Source organism: Haliotis cracherodii, unplaced genomic scaffold (genome assembly GCF_022045235.1).
Source record: "Haliotis cracherodii isolate W230 unplaced genomic scaffold, xgHalCrac1.p SCAF_47, whole genome shotgun sequence".
Lineage (NCBI taxonomy): Eukaryota > Metazoa > Mollusca > Gastropoda > Lepetellida > Haliotidae > Haliotis > Haliotis cracherodii.
In genome coordinates this window covers 7,673-32,301 of record NW_027266305.1, presented here as the reverse complement: position 1 = coordinate 32,301, position 24,629 = coordinate 7,673, and the positions used below count along the sequence as shown (strand labels likewise).

General features: G+C 39.9%; 2 protein-coding genes across 3 annotated transcripts; one reads left to right on the top strand and one right to left on the bottom strand.

Annotated features, from left to right (window-relative positions):
- Positions 1-2,209: 2,209 nt before the first annotated feature.
- LOC139441874 (cytochrome c oxidase assembly factor 5-like) lies at positions 2,210-7,356 on the bottom strand. The gene is made up of 4 exons (XM_071222621.1): positions 7,313-7,356; positions 5,863-5,987; positions 4,752-4,856; positions 2,210-3,510 (listed from the first exon to the last, which is right to left on the bottom strand). Exons 2-4 carry the CDS (start codon positions 5,974-5,976, stop codon positions 3,469-3,471), a joined length of 261 nt encoding a protein of 86 aa, XP_071078722.1. The 5' UTR covers positions 5,977-5,987; positions 7,313-7,356; the 3' UTR covers positions 2,210-3,468.
- Positions 7,357-7,431: 75 nt separating this feature from the next.
- LOC139441872 (protein unc-50 homolog) lies at positions 7,432-21,748 on the top strand. 2 transcript variants are annotated; one of them, XM_071222617.1, is made up of 8 exons: positions 7,432-7,552; positions 11,934-12,173; positions 12,774-12,799; positions 13,209-13,274; positions 14,739-14,859; positions 15,457-15,596; positions 17,584-17,685; positions 18,264-21,748. In XM_071222617.1, exons 2-8 carry the CDS (start codon positions 11,947-11,949, stop codon positions 18,398-18,400), a joined length of 819 nt encoding a protein of 272 aa, XP_071078718.1. In that variant the 5' UTR covers positions 7,432-7,552; positions 11,934-11,946; the 3' UTR covers positions 18,401-21,748. The 2 variants fall into 2 exon arrangements, with proteins under 2 accessions (XP_071078718.1, XP_071078717.1); XM_071222616.1 differs by lacking the exon at positions 7,432-7,552 and adding an exon at positions 8,310-8,411.
- The last annotated feature ends 2,881 nt before the right edge of the window (positions 21,749-24,629 follow it).

The window sequence follows — 24,629 nt, the reverse complement described above, 5'->3', positions numbered from 1 at the left end:
TAGATCTGAGAATCCGCCACAGATCAGAGTCCCGCCATAGATCTGATTGACGTTTATCGAGTTGATATATATATAGCATTCCGTCGAAGTCCGAAAGTTGGCAAGTTGGTCGAATGGGGTAAGCTGCGCGATACATAAGCGTTGCAGGTTAGGTTTCAGATATTAAAAAGTACTGAATAAATAAATAGCGGTTGGAAGATAGACTGTCTAGACCTGCCGCTGGTTAGGTTTGTTGAAACAGTACTGCAAAGCTAAATACAATGCTAGACAACAAGCTCTCATATACTATAGTTACTCGAAACACGAATGACCCTGCATCATCAACATGATGAATTGAGACACATCACATACCCATCTCGTCTGACTGACAGGGGGACAGGTATTTTACGTGCGCTTCTAAAAGATTGGCAGATAGCCACTGTAGTTTAGAATGTTGGCGAGTGTGTTATATAACACATCATGTTACATAACAACAGTTTGCATAAAACAAAACGCAATGAGTGAGTCAGTAAGTGAGTTGGGTTTAACACCGTGTTCTAGTTATACCACAGCGAGTTAACAAAATGTGGGAGGAAAGCCCGAAGTGATGCAGGTCTTAGACGTTTACCACGTTGGTGAAACTCACGAGCAAGGGAACTTTATTAACGCCCTTGCCTTGGGAGGATGTTAGTACTGAGGGTCCCTTCACACATGATTTTGCCGAGATTCGTGTTCACAATACAGGATGAAATTTTGGAAACAATAAATGAAATTAACTAATAACTTAAAGCCCGAACCGCTTTGTAATATTTAATAATCAATAACAGAGTAACAGAATGGACTAACGGGCGTTATTATTAGGTTTTTGTTGCCATGCGATGTCTGGTATGTTGAGCTAGCGGTAATGTTTCCGCTTTGGTGAATGTTCATAACTGATTGTTTACCTGACCAATACCCTTCCCTTCTGCACAGCTCTGTTTTGGGGAAATGACGCATAAAAAAATATGAAAAATGTCACCGTATGTGTCCCCCAATGTTTGCTGACTATGCACCCTGGGCTATAAGCGTTCGTAGCTCTGGTAAGATATGGGGTTTCATTTAAAAAACCGCAATGGACCTTTGGCGCTACAAAATATCCAAATTGAATCCCTTCATTCCCTTGTGTTTTATTTGCCACGCAACTTAAGTTCGAAAAATTATACTTCGACTGTGAAACAATGATGTGGAGTGGGCAGTGGGAGTGGGAGTGGGAGTGGCAGTGGGAGTGGCAGTGGGAGTGGGAGTGGGAGTGCTGTGTTTGGGTGAAATCTGGATGAAACCTGAAATGAAAGACCGCAGGCGTTAGTTTCCAGAAAAGTTTCTCATGGTATGTACCGCAAACTTTCTACCTGTGAAGATCCAGGGTAGAATCATCTTCCCGAGGCAAGAGAGTTAACGGACAATAAAAGTCCAGTTTCCACCCTTGCCGAACTAGGCTGGTATTATGGAGTTACATTTTGGCTGGACTAACGAGTCTATGCATAGTCAAATCAAAATCAGCAAGAAATCGAAATCCGGTTTGTAATCTGCCGTGCAGATTTCGGTTGATTGCAGAATTTGCAAAGCATGTGCACCACTAACTCGTTGTCAACAGATATTTTCCAAATCTTTTCATGTTTTTAATCACAATGCAGATCTTGATTATCGATCAGATCGTCTTGACCGGACGCCGCCATTTTGTTTAAAGCAAATGCAAGTGATACGAGAGGTGGAATCTGATTGGTCCATAGGAGAGGCTTAGAAGGGACATAACTTGTAATAGTCACTGGTGGCGCTACGATCGAGCCCAGTAATTCCAGCCTAGTTCGGCAAGGGTGGAAACTGGACTTTTAAAGTCAGTTAACTCTCTTACCTTTGGAAGATGGGGTAGAATAGGTCTTCAGCAACCCATGCTTGCTGTAAAAGACAACTTGCCTGTCGTAAGAGGCGACTAACGGGATCAGGTGGTGAGTCTCCCTGACTTGGTTGATGCATGTCATCGTATCCCAATTGTGTGGATCGATGCTCATGACGTCAATCACTGGATTGTCTGGTCAAGACTCAATTATCTACAGACAGCCGTCATATAGCTGGAATAATGCTGAGTGCAGTGTTAAACCACTGGAAATAAACAACAAACAAACTTTCTATTCTGCATACTGTATATAAATTCTATATGGTAACGAATGATTGTAATGTTAAGAATGGCAATGGTGTTTTCTATTTTCTGTGAAATCTTCTGGTTGTTAACAAGTGATTACAAACATGGTACAAATACAAATAATTTGAACTGGGACAAACTTCCTCTTCGCAGACATCAATGGTGCTGCGGAGTCCCTAGCCGTGATAATAAATAACAAAGAGACAACATATTTCATATACATATTTATCTCTCACTACTGATATAAACATCATTGCACAACATACAAGACATTCGTATCTAATTATTCTTCCATTCATGTTAACAGGTCATCGTCCTCCACGATACGTCAGTAACAACCTGAATACCCCGTGGTCTTACTGTCAATGGTGGAAAACTATACATTACGATCAGTGTACAAATGTCTTTGATTCAGGCCAGATTATTTTAATTATTTGTTTTACAGATCAACTGATCACATCTTAGCCATATTCAACAAAATATAAAACATTTGCTAATGGGAAATAATTGTCCCGTAACCTTATATCTCATAGTTTACAGTTACACTAGTGAGTGAGTGAGTCAAGTTTTACGCCGCTTTTAGCAATATTCCAGCAATATCACGGCGGGGGACACCAGAAATGGGCTTCACATATTGTGCCCATGTCAGGAATCGAACCCGGGTCTTCGGTGTGACGAGCGAACGCTTTAACCACTAGGCTACCCGACCGCCCCTACAGTTACACTAACAGGTTGACTGGTATGCTTGCTCTCTCCTACTCCCCCAGCAAAGACTTCAGTGAAAGCTAGAAGAAAGCATCCCCCCCTTCCTTCCCTACCTCAAAGAAATGAACCCCAAAACAATGAGTTATACTTCAAACAGTGTCTATTTTCATCTCTTCAAGTATTTTTGGAATATAAATCTGCAAAACAAGTATTTAAGTAAGTTTTGCCTGATCACTTCATTAAATGTGATCTCATGGGTGAAACATGTTTGAAGGGTTGTCATGTCTGTACAATATTTTTTATCCTTATATAATCTTTTAAAAGGCAAATGAATGTTTTACAGCACCAGGTGCAATACAATTCAATTTCCAGATAAAGGTTTAAACAGACAAATGAATATCTTAAGCTGACAATATTTCTTAGAATAATCAACTGTAATGAGTAATCTTTCAACGAGTCACAGATTCACACAGGTCCAATTCTACACCACACCTTGTTAGTGGTCTTCGTGTCTCAGGTTTGACAGTGATATAAGAGAACTTGGTGGTTGTGTAGAACCCCTTGCTCACAACTCCCACACCATCCACACATACACACGGTCAACCTCAGTAGCCCTTCCTTCCACGGAACCTGCTGCGCATGTCAAGCTGAAACGAGAGGAGAGTCGTCATTCCTCTAACATCTATATTACACTTAAGGTGTTGGCTGTGATAGTAAGAATTTGTTGTGCTGCTGCAATATTGTTCTGTTGCTATTTTCAGTACATCAAACGAACCTTACAGCATATAGAACAGGAAGAAAAGGAAAATATACCAAGGATGCCGTTAAATATGTTCACTTCATGGCATCATCATTTTTGGTCTTTGAATGGCATTTAGAAGTGATGCATATAAGAAGGAGAATACATGGATGTCAACTTCTTTATTATGAAGAACACAACGTTTTAGAGTATATGCTAACTCCTTCATGAGGTGAATGTTGAAGGAGTAAGCATATACTCCGAAACGTTGTGTTCCTCATAATAAAGAAGAAGTTGACTTCCATATATTCTCCTCCTTATCATAATTGTTTTTATTATAATGAACACAGATACAATGTACATTATTTAGTCAAACAATTGGAGGTGAGGTGAAATTGGGTTTAACGTCGCGTCCAAGATTATTGCACTTATATAGCGACGTGCATGTACGTGTGTGTGTTTGTGTGGCTGCTTGTACTAGTCCAGACTGATGCCGATTTATAGTGCTAGCCCACTGAGATACCATGCCGCAGTTTAACATGAATACCCCACTCAGACACAGTATACTGACTGCGAGCCGACCAGTCCTTGTTTTAGCCCCTTAATGCCGAGCGCCAGACAGGGTAACAACAAGTACCATCTTTTAACATCTTTTGGTATGACACGGCCGGGGATCGAACTCCGGACCTTCCGCTCTCCGGGCGGATGCTCTACCACAAGACCACGGAGGCGGTCTTCAAACAATTGGTGCAATGAAACACTCACATACAGTATATACAAATAAAGTAATCTGTGGTTAAAGGTACATCATTAATCAATTCTGTGTGGGCAAATTTGGATTTTTTTATCGCTACAACATTAATTGATTAGGGACTTGACTATGGTCATGGATGGAACACGACACATATTCAGATAAAGTCAAGCGACATGTCTAAAGTGGAGACTCCAAGAGTTTGGCACACAGTGTTAAACAACAAGCAATTTGTATGGATGAACACAACGCGATGTTTCAGTACAGATGCTAGCACCATTATCACACACACTTACATCTATACTGAACCATCGCAACAGTGAGTGGTCATCCTTGCATCTTACAAATGTCTTGTTATTACAAACTTCTAATAGGCAAATATAACAATTAACACTTACAATTGATCGTTTACACTCGAAGAAGGCTGTTCGGAGGTTATGACACTTGTTTGGTATGCTAGGGTGGCGGCCGAGCTGCAGACACTCCCTGGGGGTCTTACCATCCTGCAAGTGGAACAGGTGGAAGTCATAAGGATGGGTTATCATTTTAATCATTCAGTGATCAATTTAATGCAACTCCCAAAAGCCTCAATCATAAAATAAACAAGAGTTTGCCACTAAAGTTGCTATATCCCCCGCCACTGTTGCAGAATTTAAGACAATATTAAATCTAAACAAACCCTATCCTTTTTTAACCGAGGTGGAACTTGTCATGTAAATTGTAAAAAAAAGAAGAGTTTGGAACCAAAATCAATCTTGCTGCCATGGAAACGTAAAAATATATAAAATTCTAAAATTTCTAAAATTTCTAAATAGCAAAAGGCACCAATTCAGCGTGTACCTGACAAACCTGCAAAGTTTCATGAAAAAATATTGAACGGTTTATGAGTTATGTTGCAGAAACGAACCCTACCCTCACAGAACCTAAGTCAATCTTGTTGCCATGGAAAAGTAAAAAATAAAAATGTCTAAAATTTCTAAAAAGCAAAAGGCACCAGTTCCGCATGTACTTGACAGACCTGCAAAGTTTGATGAACAAATATTGAACGGTTTCTGAGTTATGCTTGTTGGATGTACAGAAGAAGCCCGTTTCTATATCCCCTAAATACAAAGAAATAAAGTTGCATTTATTTGCCAGAGGGGAGCAGGTCAAAACAGCCTCATATCAGCTGACAAACCTAGAAGCATAATCGGGGTGAACCGGGATTCGACCCCAAAATCATAGGTTTCTGGCATGCCCAAGGGGCGCAACGCTGCACAGGGAATCACGGTGCCTCAGATGACTGGGCCACCCACGCCCCCAAAGAGTGTTTAGCCTATCAGATATTAGCTTTCTAATAATGATTAGGTTGCACTACATTCTCAATTTTGTAGACTTGATCTGTTGTCAGAAGCAGTTTCCCTGATAGTGCAGCATTTACTTTGTAGATGCCATGATGCTCAGAAACAATTACAGGGTCATCCAGTCACTATCAAAACTGATTTATCTGACGATCAACTTTCTAGCTACCTTCATCACGCATTCACTCTTCAGCAGACAATCCAAGAGGTCCTCTCGGATGCCAGAGCAGGCAAGCTGTTGTTTCGGTTCCTCCCCTTCCTCCTCCGGGTAGTACTTGGGCATGGCCACAGGATCTGATACATAGTCAGTCAGTGAATGTTGATTTAAACAGAAGTAGTGAGTGAGTGAGTATGGTTTTACGCCACTTTTAGCAATATTCCAGCAATATCACGGCGGGGACCACAGAAATGGGCTTCACAAATTGTACTCATGTCGGGAATCAAACCCGGGTCTTCAGCGTGACGAGCCAACGCTTTAACCACTAGGCCACCCGACCACCCCTAAACAGAAATAAGTAATATTCCAGCACATAGTGTCCTGTAATGATCAAGTTTACATAATCTGGCCACGGGGGCAGACTGACACACAATCAGCCCTATACAACACTGTATCCACCTCAACCTCCTCAAGGCAGTTCATACAAACGATAAAACTATTCCATCCCTGAATGCCCATGGATATTGTTCATTAGGATATATTTTGCTCTAGCTAAGAAGGTGAATATGGTTCACATGTTACAATCTACTGAAAAAGGTTCATCCACTATATTTGCGTTGTTACCGAAGTAGCTAAATTCCAATACCTCAGCAATGACTTCTACAAATTTTGAAAAGGAAACTTACAACTTCCCTCATAATACCAAATAACAGTTATGGTCTTTTTTGTAAGTTGTTTGTAACTGGTTATAAAGAGAAATAAGTAGGAAATGTCTAAACCCTAGTCTGATATATTTATATGCCTTAATTAAAGTTAAATGTTTAGAAAATATTCTCATGTTTGTTTATTGTTTAACGCCGCACTCAGCAATATTCCAGCTATATGACGGAGGTCTGTAAATAATCGTGTCTGGACCAGACAATCCAGTGATTGACATCATGTGCATCGATCCACGCAGTTGGGATACGATGACATGCATCAACCAAGTCAGTGAGCCTGACCATCCGATCCCGTTTATCGCCTTTTGTGACAAGCGTAGTCAGCTGTTAAGGCAAGCATGGGTTGCTGAAGTCCTATTCTACCCCGGATCTTCACGGGTTCATGAATAGGTCGACTCTTATCCTTCTTCTATATTGTGCATAATAGTAGTAACACAGCAACATTTACAAGATGTGTTACTGATTTCAGGCTGCATTTTCATTTTTTATTATAGATGACAGTCAGCCTAAATGCCTTATCACAAAAGCCATTTTTATGTTTTCCAACAATTATGTTGAATCATTGTAGATCTTAGATCTATAATGCACATCACGTAAACTTTCAAGCTCAGTTGATAATTATCGTGTACATGTGTTTTTGTTTATAAATATAATGTTTATATATATTATATCAATGAGTTATAGTGTTTTTGATTACACAATAGTGAAATGTATGATGTGAGTTTCAAAATGCACTGACATACATGACAGACTCAGCTCAAGCAATGTGTTCTTCAAGCACTCGCAATTAGAGTTATCCCCCTTAGATAAGAAAAGGGAATTGTGGGATCGGCGAGCATGCGCGTTGATGAAATTATGAGTTGTATCAACTTCCGCTTTGTTGTTCCTGCGAAGTTGTGACAAGTGACACTTATCATAACTATGAATTTTCACTGGCTTTAATGCAGAGTTGTTGGGCAGCAGAACGTTTATTTTAATCTGATGTAAGTATACATTTGTTTCGACAAGATAATGTAATGAGCCATCCCAGCGTTTTGATGAATTATGTGTGTTGACGACGTGGCTTGTTATGATTTCACCAAATAGTCATGTCTCCAGGTTGCGTTTCTTCTTCTTCTAGTGGCAATAGTGTTTAACTTCATCGTTTAGTTTTGTGAAGGTCGATGTCACCATCAGATAGTCCTATCCGCCATGATACATCATTAACATCCACTAGAAACATCACTGCGTCAAACAGCACTAACATTGCTGGAGAAAACACATCACAGTGCGCTTGCAACACCGACAAAAACCTCATTGATCATACCTGTTATGATTATGACAAACAGTTACCCCCCCCCCCCCCTCCAAAAAAAAAAAAAAAAAACCCAAACAAAAAAAACAAAAAACCCAAACAAAACAAACAATTACTAGGCTTATCACATGCCCGGACTTTTCTCATGTTTGTAAACAAACGCACTTATTCTAAAACAAGAGACAGGCCCAATTCAAGCCTTTCAGTGAGCTTTACATATTGTTCACATCGAAGTGACTGTATTGCTAGCACTCTGTGTAGGGCTTTGACATCTTCCCAGGGCAAGGGAATTAAATGACTATAAAAGTCCAGTTTCCACCCTAGGCTGGTATTCCGGAGTTACGTTTTGGCTGGACTAACGAGTCTATGCATAATCCAATCAAAATAGTGTAACAAACTAGACATCCGGTTCTGACTTCAATGTGCAGATTTCCATTGATTGCAGGATTTGTAAAGCATGTGTACCATCAACTGGGCGTCGTCAGATATTTTGACGTTGTGACAGAGTTTGGTTATGAATCTGGCTGCAAGGAACTCATGCGACCAAGGTATATCTAAATTGTAGTCTAGGCTTTGATAAGCAGTAGCTACTAATCAAATCAAGTTGACTATTTTTGTTTTTTGTAACTTATCTGTATGAAAAACATGCAAGCTTTTACTTCAGTTGGCCTCCAATGAAAAACAGTATTGAATCAGTTGAATCTCCACAGTGCTTGCTTTGTCATCATCACTGTGTGGAGCTCTGTTGGTTGGGTTTGAGAATGGGGCATGTGATGTCACAATCAGAAATTATTTTATGCATGATTTATAAACACACAGAACCGTCGACATAGTTCACCTCTTCCTCATTATCACTTACTTATCATGCTTATTGCTACTGTTGTCATGGTTAGGGTGCACATTTTTTGTTTTCTGTTTCTGTGTCCCACCACCCACAGCTAAAAATAAAATAAATTAAACATAAAAAAATGTACTGTATGTCTCCAGCTAGTACCATGTAGTACTATAGCTAGTACCATGTAGTACTATAGCTAGTACCATGTAGTACTATAGACCCTCTTATACAATATGAAATGTTATATATAAATTCCATGTCTACATCGCTCTCAGCGATTCAAGAAGCCAGCTGCAGTTTTAACTCCATGGCTGAATGACTTTCATCATGTTCATATAAATAAATAAATGATTGACATAGCTTTTTATTTTTATTTTAACTGTTGTGTGGAAAAGCTAGAAGTAATCCATGAAACAGAAAATATATAAAAGTGTGGCCACATAGCAGATGCTGTAACTTCGTAACCCTTAAAATGAGAATTTTTTTCACCCAGATAGAAGTAATTTCATAACCCTGTCTAATAAATTATGTTATGTTTATAATATATTAATCATGTTAATTTGGCAATGTTTAAGTTTAGATTAGTATAACATTCAAAACATTTCACTCATTACTTGCCAATAAAACTTGTTTAATGCTCGCAATGTTTGTGTGTTGATGATAGTGTGAACGTTTTAGTGAATGAATGGTTGGCTTTATGAATGTGAATGCAATGGTTGTGTGTTGATGATAGTGTGAACGTTATAGTGAATGAATGGTTGACTTTATCAATGTGAATGCAGTGGTTGCGTGTTGATGATAGTGTGAATGTTATAGTGAATGAATGGTTGACTTAATGAATGTGAATGCAGTGGTTGCGTGTTGATGATAGTGTGAACGTTATAGTGAATGAATGGTTGGCTTTATGAATGTGAATGCAATGGTTGCGTGTTGATGATAGTGTGAACGTTATAGTGAATGAATGGTTGACTTTATGAATGTGAATGCAATGGTTGCGTGTTGATGATAGTGTGAACGTTATAGTGAATGAATGGTTGGCTTTATGAATGTGAATGCAATGGTTGTGTGTTGATGATAGTGTGATTGTTATAGTGAATGAATGGTTGACTTCATGAATGTGAATGCAATGGTTGTGTGTTGATGATAGTGTGAACGTTTTAGTGAATGAATGGTTGACTTTGTGAATGTGAATGCAATGGTTGTGTGTTGATGATAGTGTGAACGTTATAGTGAATGAATGGTTGACTTTATGAATGTGAATGCAATGGTTGTGTGTTGATGATAGTGTGAATGTTATAGTGAATGAATGGTTGACTTTGTGAATGTGAATGCAATGGTTGTGTGTTGATGATAGTGTGAACGTTATAGTGAATGAATGGTTGGCTTTATGAATGTGAATGCAATGTTTGTGTGTTGATGATAGTGTGAACGTTATAGTGAATGAATGGTTGACTTCATGAATGTGAAATCAATGGTTGTGTGTTGATGATAGTGTGAACGTTATAGCGAATGAATGGTTGACTTCATGAATGTGAATGCAATGTTTGTGTGTTGATGATAGTGTGAACGTTATAGTGAATGAATGGTTGACTTTATGAATGTGAATGCAATGGTTGTGTGTTGATGATAGTGTGAACATTATAGTGAATGAATGGTTGACTTCATGAATGTGAATGCAATGTTTGTGTGTTGATGATAGTGTGAACGTTATAGTGAATGAATGGTTGACTTCATGAATGTGAATGCAATGTTTGTGTGTTGATGATAGTGTGAACGTTATAGTGAATGAATGGTTGGCTTTATGAATGTGAATGCAATGGTTGTGTGTTGATGATAGTGTGAACGTTATAGTGAATGAATGGTTGACTTTATGAATGTGAATGCAATGGTTGCGTGTTGATGATAGTGTGAACGTTATAGTGAATGAATGGTTGACTTTATGAATGTGAATGCAATGGTTGTGTGTTGATGATAGTGTGAACGTTATAGTGAATGAATGGTTGACTTTATGAATGTGAATGCAATGGTTGCGTGTTGATGATAGTGTGAACGTTATAGTGAATGAATGGTTGACTTTATGAATGTGAATGCAATGGTTGTGTGTTGATGATAGTGTGAACGTTATAGTGAATGAATGGTTGGCTTTATGAATGTGAATGCAGTGGTTGCGTGTTGATGATAGTGTGAACGTTATAGTGAATGAATGGTTGACTTTATGAATGTGAATGCAATGGTTGTGTGGGGACATGAAAACTCAACACCAGCGTATGTTTTGTCCTGTCATCCCTACATGCTGAATGGACCAGTCAAGACCAGCTGATCGCTAAACAAGATGTAATTTGTTATAAAACTGGTCTTACCCTGCAAAGTGCATCAAATCACTTGTCCACCTTGATTAAAAATATGAAAAGATTTGCAAAAATATCTGTCGATGCTTAGGTGGTGATACACATGCTTTGCAAATCCTTCAGTCGACTGAAATCAGCACATTGAAATCCATGTTATTTACAAACTGGATGTCTAGTTCATTATGCAATTTTGATTGGATTATGCATAGACTCGTTAGTTCGGCCAAAATGTAACTCTGGAATTCCAGCCTAGTTCGGCAAGGGGCTTAGGGTGGAAACAGGACTTTTATAGTCAGTTTCATCCTTGCCTCGTGAAAATGATGCACACATTATCTAATCCCTTGCCAAGATACAGGAACCTGTCCAGTATGCATGGTAAAGGTATCCATGCCCGGCTGACAGCAATGTATGGCATCATTCCAGATGCGCAGGAGCTTGTAACCATCTTCACTTTTATCACAATGGTGTAGGGTCCATCTTGACGATCAACTCTGTTGCAGAACAGCCATGGTCACCCCTAGTTTAAAACCTACAGTAATGATCAGATGATCTTATGGTATCTAATAGTGATGAGCATGATCAGTGGAAAACATTGGACAAACTCTGATAGCATATGCTTAACACACATACGCATACTGAACTATAGACATCACAGATATTTTCTAGTGGATGTTTGTGTAACCATGGTAACTGTTGGAAATTACTTTGTTAGGCTAATAATAATGTGTAAACTTTTCTGTTCATTCAACTGTTATTTTGTTTGAAACAATAATCATGGACGTATCCATATTCCCCACGCGACTCACACACATGAAATCTGTCCTCATTTTCACTTATCCCTTATTGTTTTAGCAACTACACATGGCACAATCTGTGTATATTTTCAGATCATTGGTAAACATGTCTTACACGAAGATGTCTCCCCCAGTATCCCCGACGGGGTCCCCACCCTCCTCACCTCTCAGTAGCTATGGAAACGGCTTCAGTGGGCCCTCTAAGTCAGAGGCTAGACTGACAGCAACAGCAAAAAGACGAAAATATTTCCGACGCTTGTTCAAGTTTCGTCAAATGGACTTTGAATATGCATTCTGGCAGATGGTGTTTCTGTTTTCATCACCACAAAAAGTGTAAGTATCTGAGTAAGTTAATATATATTAAGATGATCAGCTTGCTTCCAGAATGATCAGCTAATGATATAATGGAACAAAATGGAAATAAGATTCAGGACTTATATTCATCCATCTTTCCCAAAGTACAAAATGATCAATATATCAATACATCCAATCAGCAGTATTGAGTACAACAAACATATTTTTTGTTGTGTTTTACGCCGCACTCAGCAGTATTCCAGCTGTAGGCCAGTCTTTTAATAGCAGGAGTAGTCTGGTAGCCTAGTGGTTAAAGCGTTTGCTTGTCACACCGAAGATCCGGGTTTGCTCCCGAAATGGGTACAATGTGTGAAACCTATTTCTGGTGTCCCTCGCTGTGTTATTGCTGGAATATTGCTAAAAGCGGCGTAAAAGCATTCTCACTCACTTGCTCTTTAAATAGCTTCAGTCAAGCCAGGGGGTCTGAAGACCTGATCCTCTTCATCACGTCTTACGGCAAGCGTGGGTTGTTGAAGACCAATTGTAACCCGGATCTTCACAGATCCATCTAATCCTTATTATTGTGAATTTATTTCATTGTATTTTATTTTTACCTTGTTCATTTGTTATTAATTACAGGTATCGGAATTTCCAGTATAGGAAACGTAAGTATTATTAATCGAATGTGTTGGTGTTATGTGGGGATTTGTCTAGGCGAGCTCAGAGGCTGAATTTCAGGTCCCAAGTTCGCAGGAAATTCCCAAATTGGAATGAACTAATTTTCAATACTCATGTTGTTATGGTTATCATGGTTATAACTAAAGTTATGGAGAGTTGACAAGTAATAGAGAGGAAGAAGCGTTAAAGCTTGGTTTTGTAGTTGTACGTTGCTGCATATATTGAATGTTAAACATGTTAAAAATAGCTCTGAATTTTATGGAAATAGAAAAATTATGGAAATATTTTTAACAATTGACTGCATATGTTTGACATGTGATGAATCCTTTTCAAACCATCCTTCAAGATATTCTGTCATATGTAACCATGGTAACAGACATTTGATATTTCTTTCAGATACAAAGGATCAGTGGGCCCGCGATGATCCTGCCTTCCTTGTGCTGCTCAGCTTCTGGCTTCTAGGTATGACATTACACATCCATATCTGATATGACAAATAATCAGACATGCATTGGGAGGGCTTGATTGTGTTACTATGGATACCTTTCACCATTTGGATCTTGTGCACATCTTCCCAAGGCAAGGGAGTTAACTGTGTATATAAGTCCAGTTTCCGACCTTGCCGAACCAGGCTGGAATTTCTGAGCTCGATCGTAGCGCCACCAGTGACAATTAGGAGTTATGTCCCTTCTATGCCCCTCCTATTGACTAATCAGATTCCACCTCTCATATGACTTGTATTTGCTTCAAACAAAATGGCGACTCCCAAACAAGACGGTCGCATCGATAATCAAGATCTATACTGTGATACAACAGGTCTTACTTCACGAACTGCATCAAATCATGGGAGCTATTTGAGTGAGAACATGCAAGAAATTTGAAAATATCTGTTACAGACATGCATTGTGGGGGCTAGATTGTGGTACTTTTCACCATGTTGATCTGGTATGCATTAGGCTTGAACAAATAAAACAATTGTTCTCAGGCAATGGTTTTTGAAAATATCGTGCAGACAGAGGGTGTCTTTTTTATGTTTTTGTTTGTTCAAACTAGTATGTAACCAAAGAAACAGGTGTGTACCCTGAACCAAATACACGGTTGTGGGAATTGTGGGAATCTGGGAAAGTATTCCTTGACGAGTAAAATACTGCAATACTGTATTACTACCATTGGGTATTGAATATGTAAGGATTTTACTTTTTTTTAAATGGAAATAAAAACGAAACATGCGGTGAACTTTATGATCATGTGGGCGGTGCCTGAGAACCAAGACTATTTTTTTGTTGTTGCCTTGTTGATACCTTTCACCATTTTGATCTGGTATGCATTTTCTTGTGCATGATGTGGGCCAGCATACTGCAATGTAAGGTAATGGAGCTGCCTCCACAAAACTCTACGAGGGTTTTGGATTAAAACTGTAAGATGGTAGTTAGTACAGGTAGCTCTTCTTGTTTCCTGCTCTGTTCTGTTTTTATTTTTTTTCTAAGCAAATAATTTTTTGGTGAAAAGTACCAGTCTCATCAAGAACATCAAATGGTCAGCCCTAAAGAGTGTTGTTTTGTTGCGAAGCAAATAAGGATACATTATGAATAAAGTGTGTATGGTAGCTTAGTAGTCATCTTCATCGGGACCCGTGAAGATCCGGGGTAGAATAGGTCTTCAGCAACCCATGCTTGCCGTAAAATGCAACTATACTTGTCCTAAGAGGTGACCAACGGGATCGGGTGGCCAGGCTCGCTGACTTGGTTGATCATGATGCATGTGATCGATCCCAATTGCGTGGATTGATGCTCATAATGTCAGTCACTGGATTGTCTGGTCCAGACTCAATTATTTACAGACCTCCGTCATATAGCTGGAATATTGCTGAGTGCGGTGTTAAACAACAAACAAACAAACAAACATCTTCATCGGATCATGTTTCAGCATCTTCTGTTGGGTTTGTTGCTGTGCTGGGCCTCAGTGTTGTGGCTTTCATCAAGTTCTTCCTGTGGGTCGTGTTTTTGGACTGCATCGGAGTTGGACTGGTCATTGCAACCCTGTTCTGGTGAGTACACTGGATGACACCCAAATATTAATCACAGTAAAATATGAGGAATGAAAGCTCATTGGCCCTGTTCTACACAGTAATGTTCCTGCAAACAAGTTCCGGGTACATGGTGTAGGCTTGGAAAGGCCTTAAATATGCATTCTACCTGATGTTGGCCTTGAAAATGAATAATATGCCTTGAAAATACAGTGAACACTCCATCTCTCATGTAAATTACCTTAAAAAGAAACACTATTAAGACTTGTTAAAACCAGTTATTTGAAGAAGGCTATTGGTATATTATGTATTTATTGTCAGTAACCATAGAGTTATCTCCCTTTAAATAATCAGCTGTTCAGTTGAGATTTGAACATGCTCAGATCTGTATCAACTTGAACATAAGTCTAGCACTTCTTCATAAGTGTAGCAAAGGGCAGGATGGTGTTTGTTAGTGTGACACAATAAGATCCAATAATCATGTTGAAAATATATTTGGCATGGACTTGAATTTTTGGATGGAGCCTTGAAAATAGCTTGAAAAGGCCAAGACTTTTGTGACACGAACCATGTGCTATAACTATGTATAACTTGCTAAGCTTGTTACTTTCTCCCCAGGTATTTGACAAACAAGTACATGATCACAGCACCCCCTCGAGGGCAGGATGTTGAGTGGGGCTACGCGTTCGATGTCCACCTCAATGCTTTCTTCCCCCTACTTCTCATCCTTCATTTCTTCCAGCTGCCACTTCTGCATCGTAAGTTTCTTCTTCATCATGTTTACAGTCCTCCCCTCTTGGGAGTGTCAGCACAACCACTCCCAAGTGATTCAGACTTCAGTGTAGGGATGTTAGGATCACATTGCCTGGCAGTAGGGATAGTACTTGCCAGGTGTGTCTTGTGGGCCACAGTTCCTCATTGTTCCAGTCTCATTATAATCGGGGGCACGGGTGGCCCAGTTGTCTAGGGCACCATGATTCGCTGTGCAGAGTTGCGTCCCTTGGGCACGCCAGGAACCTCTGATTGTGGGTTCGAATCCTGGTTCGCCCCGATTCTGTTTCTAGGTTTGTCAGCACCATACCCGTGCTCGTGGGTTTCACCGAAGTGGTAAATGCCTGAGACCTGCATCACTTCGGGTTTTCCTCCCACATTAAGCTGACACACCGCGATATAACTGGAATAATTTAAAAGCGGCATTAAACCCAACTCACTCACTCACTAACTCATTAAAATCAGATCTTAGTTCTCGCTATTGCTAAACAAAGATCTGAGGACATCCGATTACAGGTCACGTCAGAACGACCTTTCACTTGACCAATGAAAGTGCCGCTTACCAGATCGTGGAAGTGACACTCGGACTGTGTTTTTTAATCATGCAACCTTGGTATTCCGAACAACAGTTGCGGCCCGTACGACTCATTCCGTCAAAATTATCGCCTATCTCTCGCTCCTGTGGGATAAACATTTGAACGGAGGAGGCGTTGCACAGTATGTTGGATCACTGTCATACAGTCTCAACCATATTTAGACAATCCACAATGTTTGTTTGGTCAGTTTTCAAAATTGTAATTGAGAACTATTACAACATATTTTTCAAGCATAGTCTGAAATGGAAGTCGCCAGGTTGAAACGAGTACCGTAAAGCTTGAGAAAGCTGCTTTCTAATTGGCTGATGTCAACTTCTTGTTAGTAATTTCAGTGGTTGGTCAAAGTTCGCAAAAGGTCGTTCTGACTTGACCTGTAATGGGATGTCCTCAGATCTTTGTTTAGCGGCAGTGAGAACTTAGATCTGATTTTAATGGTTATAACAAACATGGAAAATGGTTACAACAAACATGGATAGTGGTTATAACAAACTATTCAAACATCCCAACTGCTTTATAACGTAAGTAACAAATTCTGTACAACAAATCAACGGCTATATGAAGCTTATTTTTTTATCTGAAACAGACATAAGACTAAAAATATTCTTATGTGATAAATGAACTAGTCCAATTCAATCATAGTTTTTCAGCTATTTTGATTTCTTGCCTTTTGCACCATTCTTCCTTAGTAGATAGGGCCCCTACTGGTTGCCAAGCCGTCTAAGGCGCCGCAATTTGCTGGGCACCCCAGAAACCTGTGATCGTGGGTTCAAATCACGGTTCCCCCCATTATGTTTCTAGGTTTATCAGCACCATATCAGCACCAAAGTGGTAAACTTCTAAGACCTGCATCACTTCAGGCAAAAGCTGACACGCCATGATATAACTAGAATACTGTTAAAAGTGGCGTTAAACCCAACTCACTCACTCACTCCTTAGTAGACTATTCTGAGACACATAAGCTACTGTTGATGTCTTCTGATAGATAGAATCCATGATGTTACGGGGTAGAATATGTCTTCAGCAACCCGTAAAAGGCGACTTTGCTTGTCGTAATAGGCGACTAACGGGATCAGGTGGTCAGACTTGATGACTTGGTTGATACATGTCATTGTAGCCCAATTGCGTGGATTGATGCTCATGACATCAATCACTGGATTGTCTGATCCAGACTCGACTATTGACAGACCGCTGTCATATAGCTGGAATATTGTTCAGTGAGGCATTAAACACAACAAACAAACAACATCTCTGATTCGGAAACAAACAAAATCTGATAGTTAGTATGTTAACATGTGTGTTGGGATGAAGTGGGTTTGCTTTGTTTTGATGCTGAACTTCACTTGGTCATCATGGTCATGTTATCCAACTCTCATTTCAGATTTCATCAACCAAGACTATTTTTTATCTTGTTTCTTTGGAAACACGTTATGGCTAATAGCTATTGGCTACTACATCTATATAACGTTTCTTGGATACAGTGGTAAGTCCCACCTATTTAACCCTCATTAGTTTAGTTTGCCAATAGGTTGTATGCTTAAATGCTATTGTGAATGTCACTGTACCCGTGAAGAATTGGGGTAGAACAGGTCTTCAGCAACCCTTATTGCTGTAAAAGGGGACTAACGGGATTGGGTGGTCAGGCTCGCTGACTTGGTTGATGCATGTCATCAAATCCCAATTTCATGGATTGATGCTCATGACATCAATCACTGGATTGCCTGGTCAAGGCTCGATTATTTACAGACCACTGTCATATAACTGGAATATTGCTGAGTGCGGCGTTAAACAAACAAACAAACAAACAAACTCTGAACCACCTAAGTCTCTAAGTTTTAACATTAGGGTTATGACAAGAACATGAAACACATTTATTTTGCGTTAGAAATCAACACTAGTCCTGTAGTCCTTGCTAAATTGCCCAATGATTAAGGTATCATAAGGACTAGTAGAAATTTGACCTTTTCAAGGGTTTTGCAATATGTTAACATTATAAGGACTTGTGAACTAAAATGTTAGTTTCTACTGCTGTTTATGATGATGATTATCATTCCTTTTCAGCATTGCCTTTCTTGAAGAACACACGACTGTTACTGTACCCCATCACAGGCATGGTGCTAGTGTACATCCTGTCCCTCGTCTTTCAATGGAACTTCAGTTGGGGGCTCTGCAGCTTCTACCGCAACCGTGTCATGTAGGCCGACCTCGTGGCGCCCAGCGGAACCTGAGTTATGCAAACACGAGTGACCTGTGGGATACTGGTCCATTGACCCTGACATCAATATCATTGCAACCTGTTACCATGACTCCCAGGTCAGTGTAGTTCTGCTGGGGCAGATTGTCGATACCATCACTGATGTTTCTTCAGAGGATGTGGAGTAAGGCATTGCGGAGTCACCTGTTGAACTGTGATTGATATTGTCTCACATGTTGGGGGAGAGGTCAGGTGGATTTGATGAACGTTTTAAGTGTTCAAATGTGTCCTAAGAACAAGGCAGTGCTGTCATGGTACGGCATGGAAACGTCATTACAAAGTGGTTCACATGAACATGTTGAGGATACACTCTTTCTATTGCTTTATTTATCTGTTTATACTTGAAGAATGTGGGTTATTATTACACGATATATTTCCACATTCACTGCTTCAGATGACTAGTTTAGCCAGTGTGCTGAAACTGACCACTGTTCTGAATTACTCTGTGCTGAGCTCCAGATAAGCTGCGTATCTGCGATAAATACGCATAAAAAATGCAGAAATACGCAGTAAAATAAAATCCAAGCATATCAAATACGCAACGAACATTACAGATTCGCTACAAAAATAAAACTTGTGCGTATCATCAAAATATTGTGAAGTAACCCTGCGTATTCGATTAGGAAATCAGCAACTTATTTTGAAATTATAGACGGTCATTCCGTCAACCTTGCCAAACTCCACGATGACAGTTACATCATGATCATTCGCCATCACACTTTCTGGTGGAAGTATCTTGGTATTTTTGAGTCAGATAAAGCTCTCGAACCCACACGACACCAGTTTGCAGGGACTAGATGAATAGTGTTTTTAAATATTTAACTTAAATACCCACATGTGTAAAGACTAGTGGGTAACAGAAATTTGAATACCCAGATAGAATTACTGATACCCAATGATTATAAAATGCATGGGTAAAATACCCACAACACCAAAAGCTTATCTGGAGCTCTGTTTGTGTCAGACAATATAGAAAAAGTGTCAACGGTTTTCATTCAACATGTGTGTGTACTTGGTTACTCTTGAGCGTTATGAGGGTTGCGACCCATGAAGATCCGGGGTAGAATAGGTCTTCATCAACCCATGCTTGTCGAAAGAGGCAACTAACGGGATCGGGTGGTCAGTCTCGCTGACTTGTTTGATGCATGTCACCGAATCCCAATTGTGTGGATCGATGCTCTTGATGTCAATCACTGGATTGTCAGGTCCAGACTCGATTATTTAGAGACTGCCGTCATATAGCTGGATTATTGCAGAGTGCAGCATTAAACAACAAACATCATCATCATCATTATCATCATCATCAGTATGAGGGTTGCACTAATGTGAGGGAATTTTGATATACTGAGTGACATGGATGCAAATTGTGAACAGCTGGGTGTGAACAGCTGGTGAGTTATGACCTATATGTATTGACTGTGATGTAAAAATTTCAATGATATACCGAGCAGACTGAGAATGTATCATATATCATTTATTGATCTTTACATGTCAGAGTTTTGGAGTCCAGACAGCATGTGATAATATAAGCATGTCTTTTTCTTTCCTCTGTGTCAGGCTGTCCTTGTGGCACAGAGCGTGCTGCTGGTGTTCTCAGCATTGATTAGTGGGTTACAGAGTGGAGAAGCTATTGAAAACATTCTGTCTCATCTCGGGATAAGCTATTGACTTTCAGAACATTGCTTTGGGTAAGGTTTGTAGGTCAGCAGACTGTTTCATTAGGATTTAAAGGAATTGCTATCTAATGGTGGAATTTTTTGTACTAAAAGTAACATTGTATATTTTTTGCATGTGTAAGTTGAAGGGATCGGGGTCACTGAGCAAGTGAGTTCAAATGTGATGTCACATCAGCATTTGTTTCAGCCATATCGAGGAATGAGTTTGACAGTGGGGTTCATATGAACTTTTACCATGCCCATAGACCTTTTGGTGAAATCTGAGCTAAGCAGTGTTCTAGATTGTCTGTTGAGAGTACACAAATAGTTATTGTTTGCTTCATACATCATGTACACAGCTGTGTGAGATTGTGAAGATGAGGGACTGCAGACTGAGATTGATCAGCATGCAGATATAGGGAATATTACACAGCAGATATAGGAGATATTACACAGCAGATATAGGAGATATTACACAGCAGATATAGGAGATATTACACAGCAGATATAGGGGATGTTACACACATGGGGAAAAGAAATTGCATATGTTATAAGTTTGATTATGGTTTTGATTATCATATCTGCTTGGCCACATCCCAAGACACTGTTTCAAAGCAAATAAAAGTTGTTTTGTTTTTTGTTTAATTTTGTATTTTTCGAGATTATAATTTTACCAACAGCTGCTGTTATGTTCTTTGTTTGCTTTTTATCATTGTAATTTTCATAAGTTGCTGGAAACTTGCCTCTATGATCTGAGCAATAAGATTAAAGTTCTCAGGGCTTGATACAGTAACTACAGTGCTTGTTTGAGACTATGGGCTTCACGCAGCAGCTACTAGTGCTTGACCACTTATCTGTAAGGATTGATCTCTGACAAGATTGTTTATCTAAGACTGTTGGATTCATGGCTCAACAGCAACTTGGCTGCTTACCTGTGACTGTTGTAGCCATGGCTTAACAGCAACTTGGCTGCTTACCTGTGACTGTTGTAGCCATGGCTTAACAGCAACTTGGCTGCTTACCTGAGACTGTTGTAGCCAGGGCTTAACACAGCAACCAGGCTGCTTACCTGAGATTGATGTAGGCATGACTTTAAACATTAACCAGGCTGCTTACCTGAGACTGTTGTAGCCAGGGTTTAACACAGCAGCTAGGATGCTTACCTGAGATCGATGTAGGCATGACTTAGCACAGCAACTCGGCTGATTACCTGAGACTTTCAGAGACAAATCTTGAATCTTGGCATTCCTGATTCAGACCAAGTCAATTTATGACTTTAAATTTACCTGCTTGTTTAATAATATCCACAGGAAATCCTATTTCACTTTAAATTCTCATATCAGAGATGCTTGGGTTTGTGAAACTGGTATCTAGAATGATCTTGATGCTTAATTAAACGTTTTGGAAATCACAACCACAATCCAGGCCTGTTCTGTTTTATGTGTTTGTCTTAATGTGTATCAATTATTCAGAGTATTTAACTGTATAGGTCTTGGGAGACCCTCTGGTCTTGTTGGGCCCCCATGTACATTGTACATATCCACATATCTCTTTGTAAATTGATGTTTCACAATCTATGTATGTACATACTGTAATGTATGAATTATGTAATTATGTGTATATATTTGTAAATAAAAGTGGGAAACATTTGCTATATCTTTTTATGTACTTGGGAATAAGAGTTTTAAAATGATCTTTTGAAATCAGATCTTAGTTCTCACTACCCCAAAACAAAGGAACTTTGGTAGCGAGAACTGAGATCTGAATTTAATGAGATTGAGTCTAAAAACAGATTTTGAGGGGGATGTATACACCGCAACATATCATGGCCCTGATTTGCAAAGTGGAAGTGCTGTGCTATAGTTGTGTTAACTTTATATACCCGCACCATACCCGTGCTGGTGGGTTTCACCAAAGATGTAAACATCTGAGACCTGCATCACTTTGGGCTTTCCTCCCACATTAAGCTGACAAGCTGTGATATAGCTGGAATACTGTTAAAATCAGTGTTAAACCCAACTCACTCACACTCACTCGCATTATAAGTGGAATAATCTTGCACATGAGGTCAAACCCCTTTTCACCTCACTGCACCTTCCACCTGCTCCCCTGAGCCGTACATTGACATATGGAGATGGAGGAGCACTCAAACTAATGTGGCCCTTCAATTGTAGCCAACTTTTCTCTCTATGAAAGTAGCCAAAGCTTATCACTATGAAAGTGTCCAACCTTAACACTATGAAAGTGTCCAACATTAGCACTATGAAAGTAGCCAAACCTTAGCACTATGAAAGTGTCCAACCTTAACACTATGAAAGTGTCCAACCTTAACACTATGAAAGTAGCCAACATTAGCACTATGAAAGTAGCCAAACCTTAGCACTATGAAAGTGTCCAACCTTAACACTATGAAAGTAGCCAACATTAGCACTATGAAAGTAGCCAAACCTTAACACTATGAAAGTGGCCAACCTTACCACTATGAAAGTGTCCAACCTTAACACTATGAAAGTAGCCAACATTAGCACTATGAAAGTAGCCAAACCTCAGCACTATGAAAGTAGCCAACCTTACCACTATGAAAGTGTCCAACCTTAACACTATGAAAGTAGCCAACATTAGCACTATGAAAGTGGCCAACCTTATCACAACGAAAGTGGCCAACCTTAACACTATGAAAGTAGCCAACATTAGCACTATGAAAGTAACCAGCCTTATCACTATGACGTTGCCAACCTTAGCACTATGAAAGTGGCCAACCATGGCACTATGACATGGCCAACCTTAGCACTATGAAAGTGGACAGCCTTAGCACTATGAAAGTGGCCAACCTTATCACTATGAAAATAGCAAAACCTTAGCACTATGAAAGTAACCAACTTTAGCACTATGAAAGTAACCAGCCTCTGTACTATGAAAGTAGCCAACCTCAGCACTATAAAAGAAGCCAGCCTTAGCACTATGGAAGTGGCCAACCTTAGCACTATGAAAGTGGCCAACCTTAGCACTATGAAAGTGGCCAACCTCAGCACTCTGAAAGTGGCCAACCTTAGCACTATGAAAGTGGCCAACCTTAGCACTATGAAAGTGGCCAACCTTAGCACTATGAAAGTGGCCAACCTCAGCACTATGAAAGTGGCCAATCATGGCATTATGAAAGTGGCCAACCTCTGCATTATGAAAGTGGCCAACCTTAGCACTATGAAAAAAGCAAAACCTTATCACTATGACATGGCCAACCTTAGCACTATGAAAGTGGCCAACCTTAGCACTATGAAAGTGGCCAACCTTAGCACTATGAAAGTGGCCAACCTCAGCACAATGAAAATAGCAAAACCTTAGCACTTTGAAAGCGGGCAACGTTAACACTAAGAAAGCGTCCAACGTTAGCACTATGAAAGTGGCCAACCTTAGCACTATGAAAGTGGCCAACCTTAGCACTATGAAAGTGACCAACCTTATCACTATGAAAATAGCAAAACCTTAGCACTTTGAAAGTGGGCAACGTTAACACTAAGAAAGCGTCCAGCGTTAGCACTATGAAAGTGGCCAACTTTAGCACTATGAAAGTGGCCAGCCTTAGCACTATGAAAGTGGTCAGCCTTAGCACTATGAAAATAGCAAAACCTTAGCACTATGAAAGTAGCCAACCTCAGCACTATAAAAGTGGCCAACCTCAGCACAATGAAAGTGACCAGCCTTAGCACTATGAATGTAGCAAAACTTTGGCACTATGAAAGTAACCAGCCTTATCATTATGAATGTAGCCAACCTTAGCACTACGAAAGTGGCCAACCTTATCACTATGGAAATAGCAAAACCTTAGCACTATGAAAGTAACCAGCCTCTGTACTATGAAAGTAGCCAACCTCAGCACTATAAAAGAAGCCAACCTTAGCACTATGAAAGTGGCCAACCTTAGCACTATGAAAGTGGCCAACCTCAGCACTATGAAAGTGGCCAACCTCAGCACTCTGAAAGTGGCCAACCATGGCACTATGAAAGTGGCCAACCTCTGCACTATGAAAGTGGCCAACCTTAGCACTATGAAAATAGCAAAACCTTAGCACTATGAAAGTGGCCAACCTCATCACTATGAAAATAGCAAAACCTTAGCACTATGAAAGTAACCAGCCTCTGCACTATGAAAGTAGCCAGCCTTAGCACTATGAAAGTGGCCAACCTTAGCACTATGAAAGTGGCCAACCTCAGCACTATGAAAGTGGCCAACCTCAGCACTCTGAAAGTGGCCAACCATGGCACATATGAAAGTGGCCAACCTCTGCACTATGAGAGTGGCCAACCTTAGCACTATGAAAAAAGCAAAACCTTATCACTGTGATATAAGCCAACATTAGCACTATGAAAGTAACCAACCTTAGCACAATGAAAGTGTCCAATCTCAGCACTATAAAAGAAGCCAGCCTTATCACTATGAAAGTGTCCAAACTCTGCACTATGAAAGTGGCCAGCCTTAGCACCATGAAAGTGGCCAACCTTATCACTATGAAAATAGCA

What these genes read in the sequence shown, in the direction of transcription:
- LOC139441874 (XM_071222621.1), bottom strand. Translation starts at nt 5,976, where the DNA reads ATGCCCAAGTACTACCCGGAGGAGGAAGGGGAGGAACCGAAACAACAG. An exon ending in AGAGTGAATGCGTGATGAAG is followed by an intron (nt 4,857 to 5,862) that starts GTAGCTAGAAAG and finishes TTCCACTTGCAG; the next exon opens with GATGGTAAGACCCCCAGGGA. An exon ending in TCGAGTGTAAACGATCAATT is followed by an intron (nt 3,511 to 4,751) that starts GTAAGTGTTAAT and finishes CTCTCGTTTCAG; the next exon opens with CTTGACATGCGCAGCAGGTT.
- LOC139441872 (XM_071222616.1), top strand. An exon ending in TTTTCATCACCACAAAAAGT is followed by an intron (nt 12,174 to 12,773) that starts GTAAGTATCTGA and finishes TATTAATTACAG; the next exon opens with GTATCGGAATTTCCAGTATA. An exon ending in GAATTTCCAGTATAGGAAAC is followed by an intron (nt 12,800 to 13,208) that starts GTAAGTATTATT and finishes TATTTCTTTCAG; the next exon opens with ATACAAAGGATCAGTGGGCC.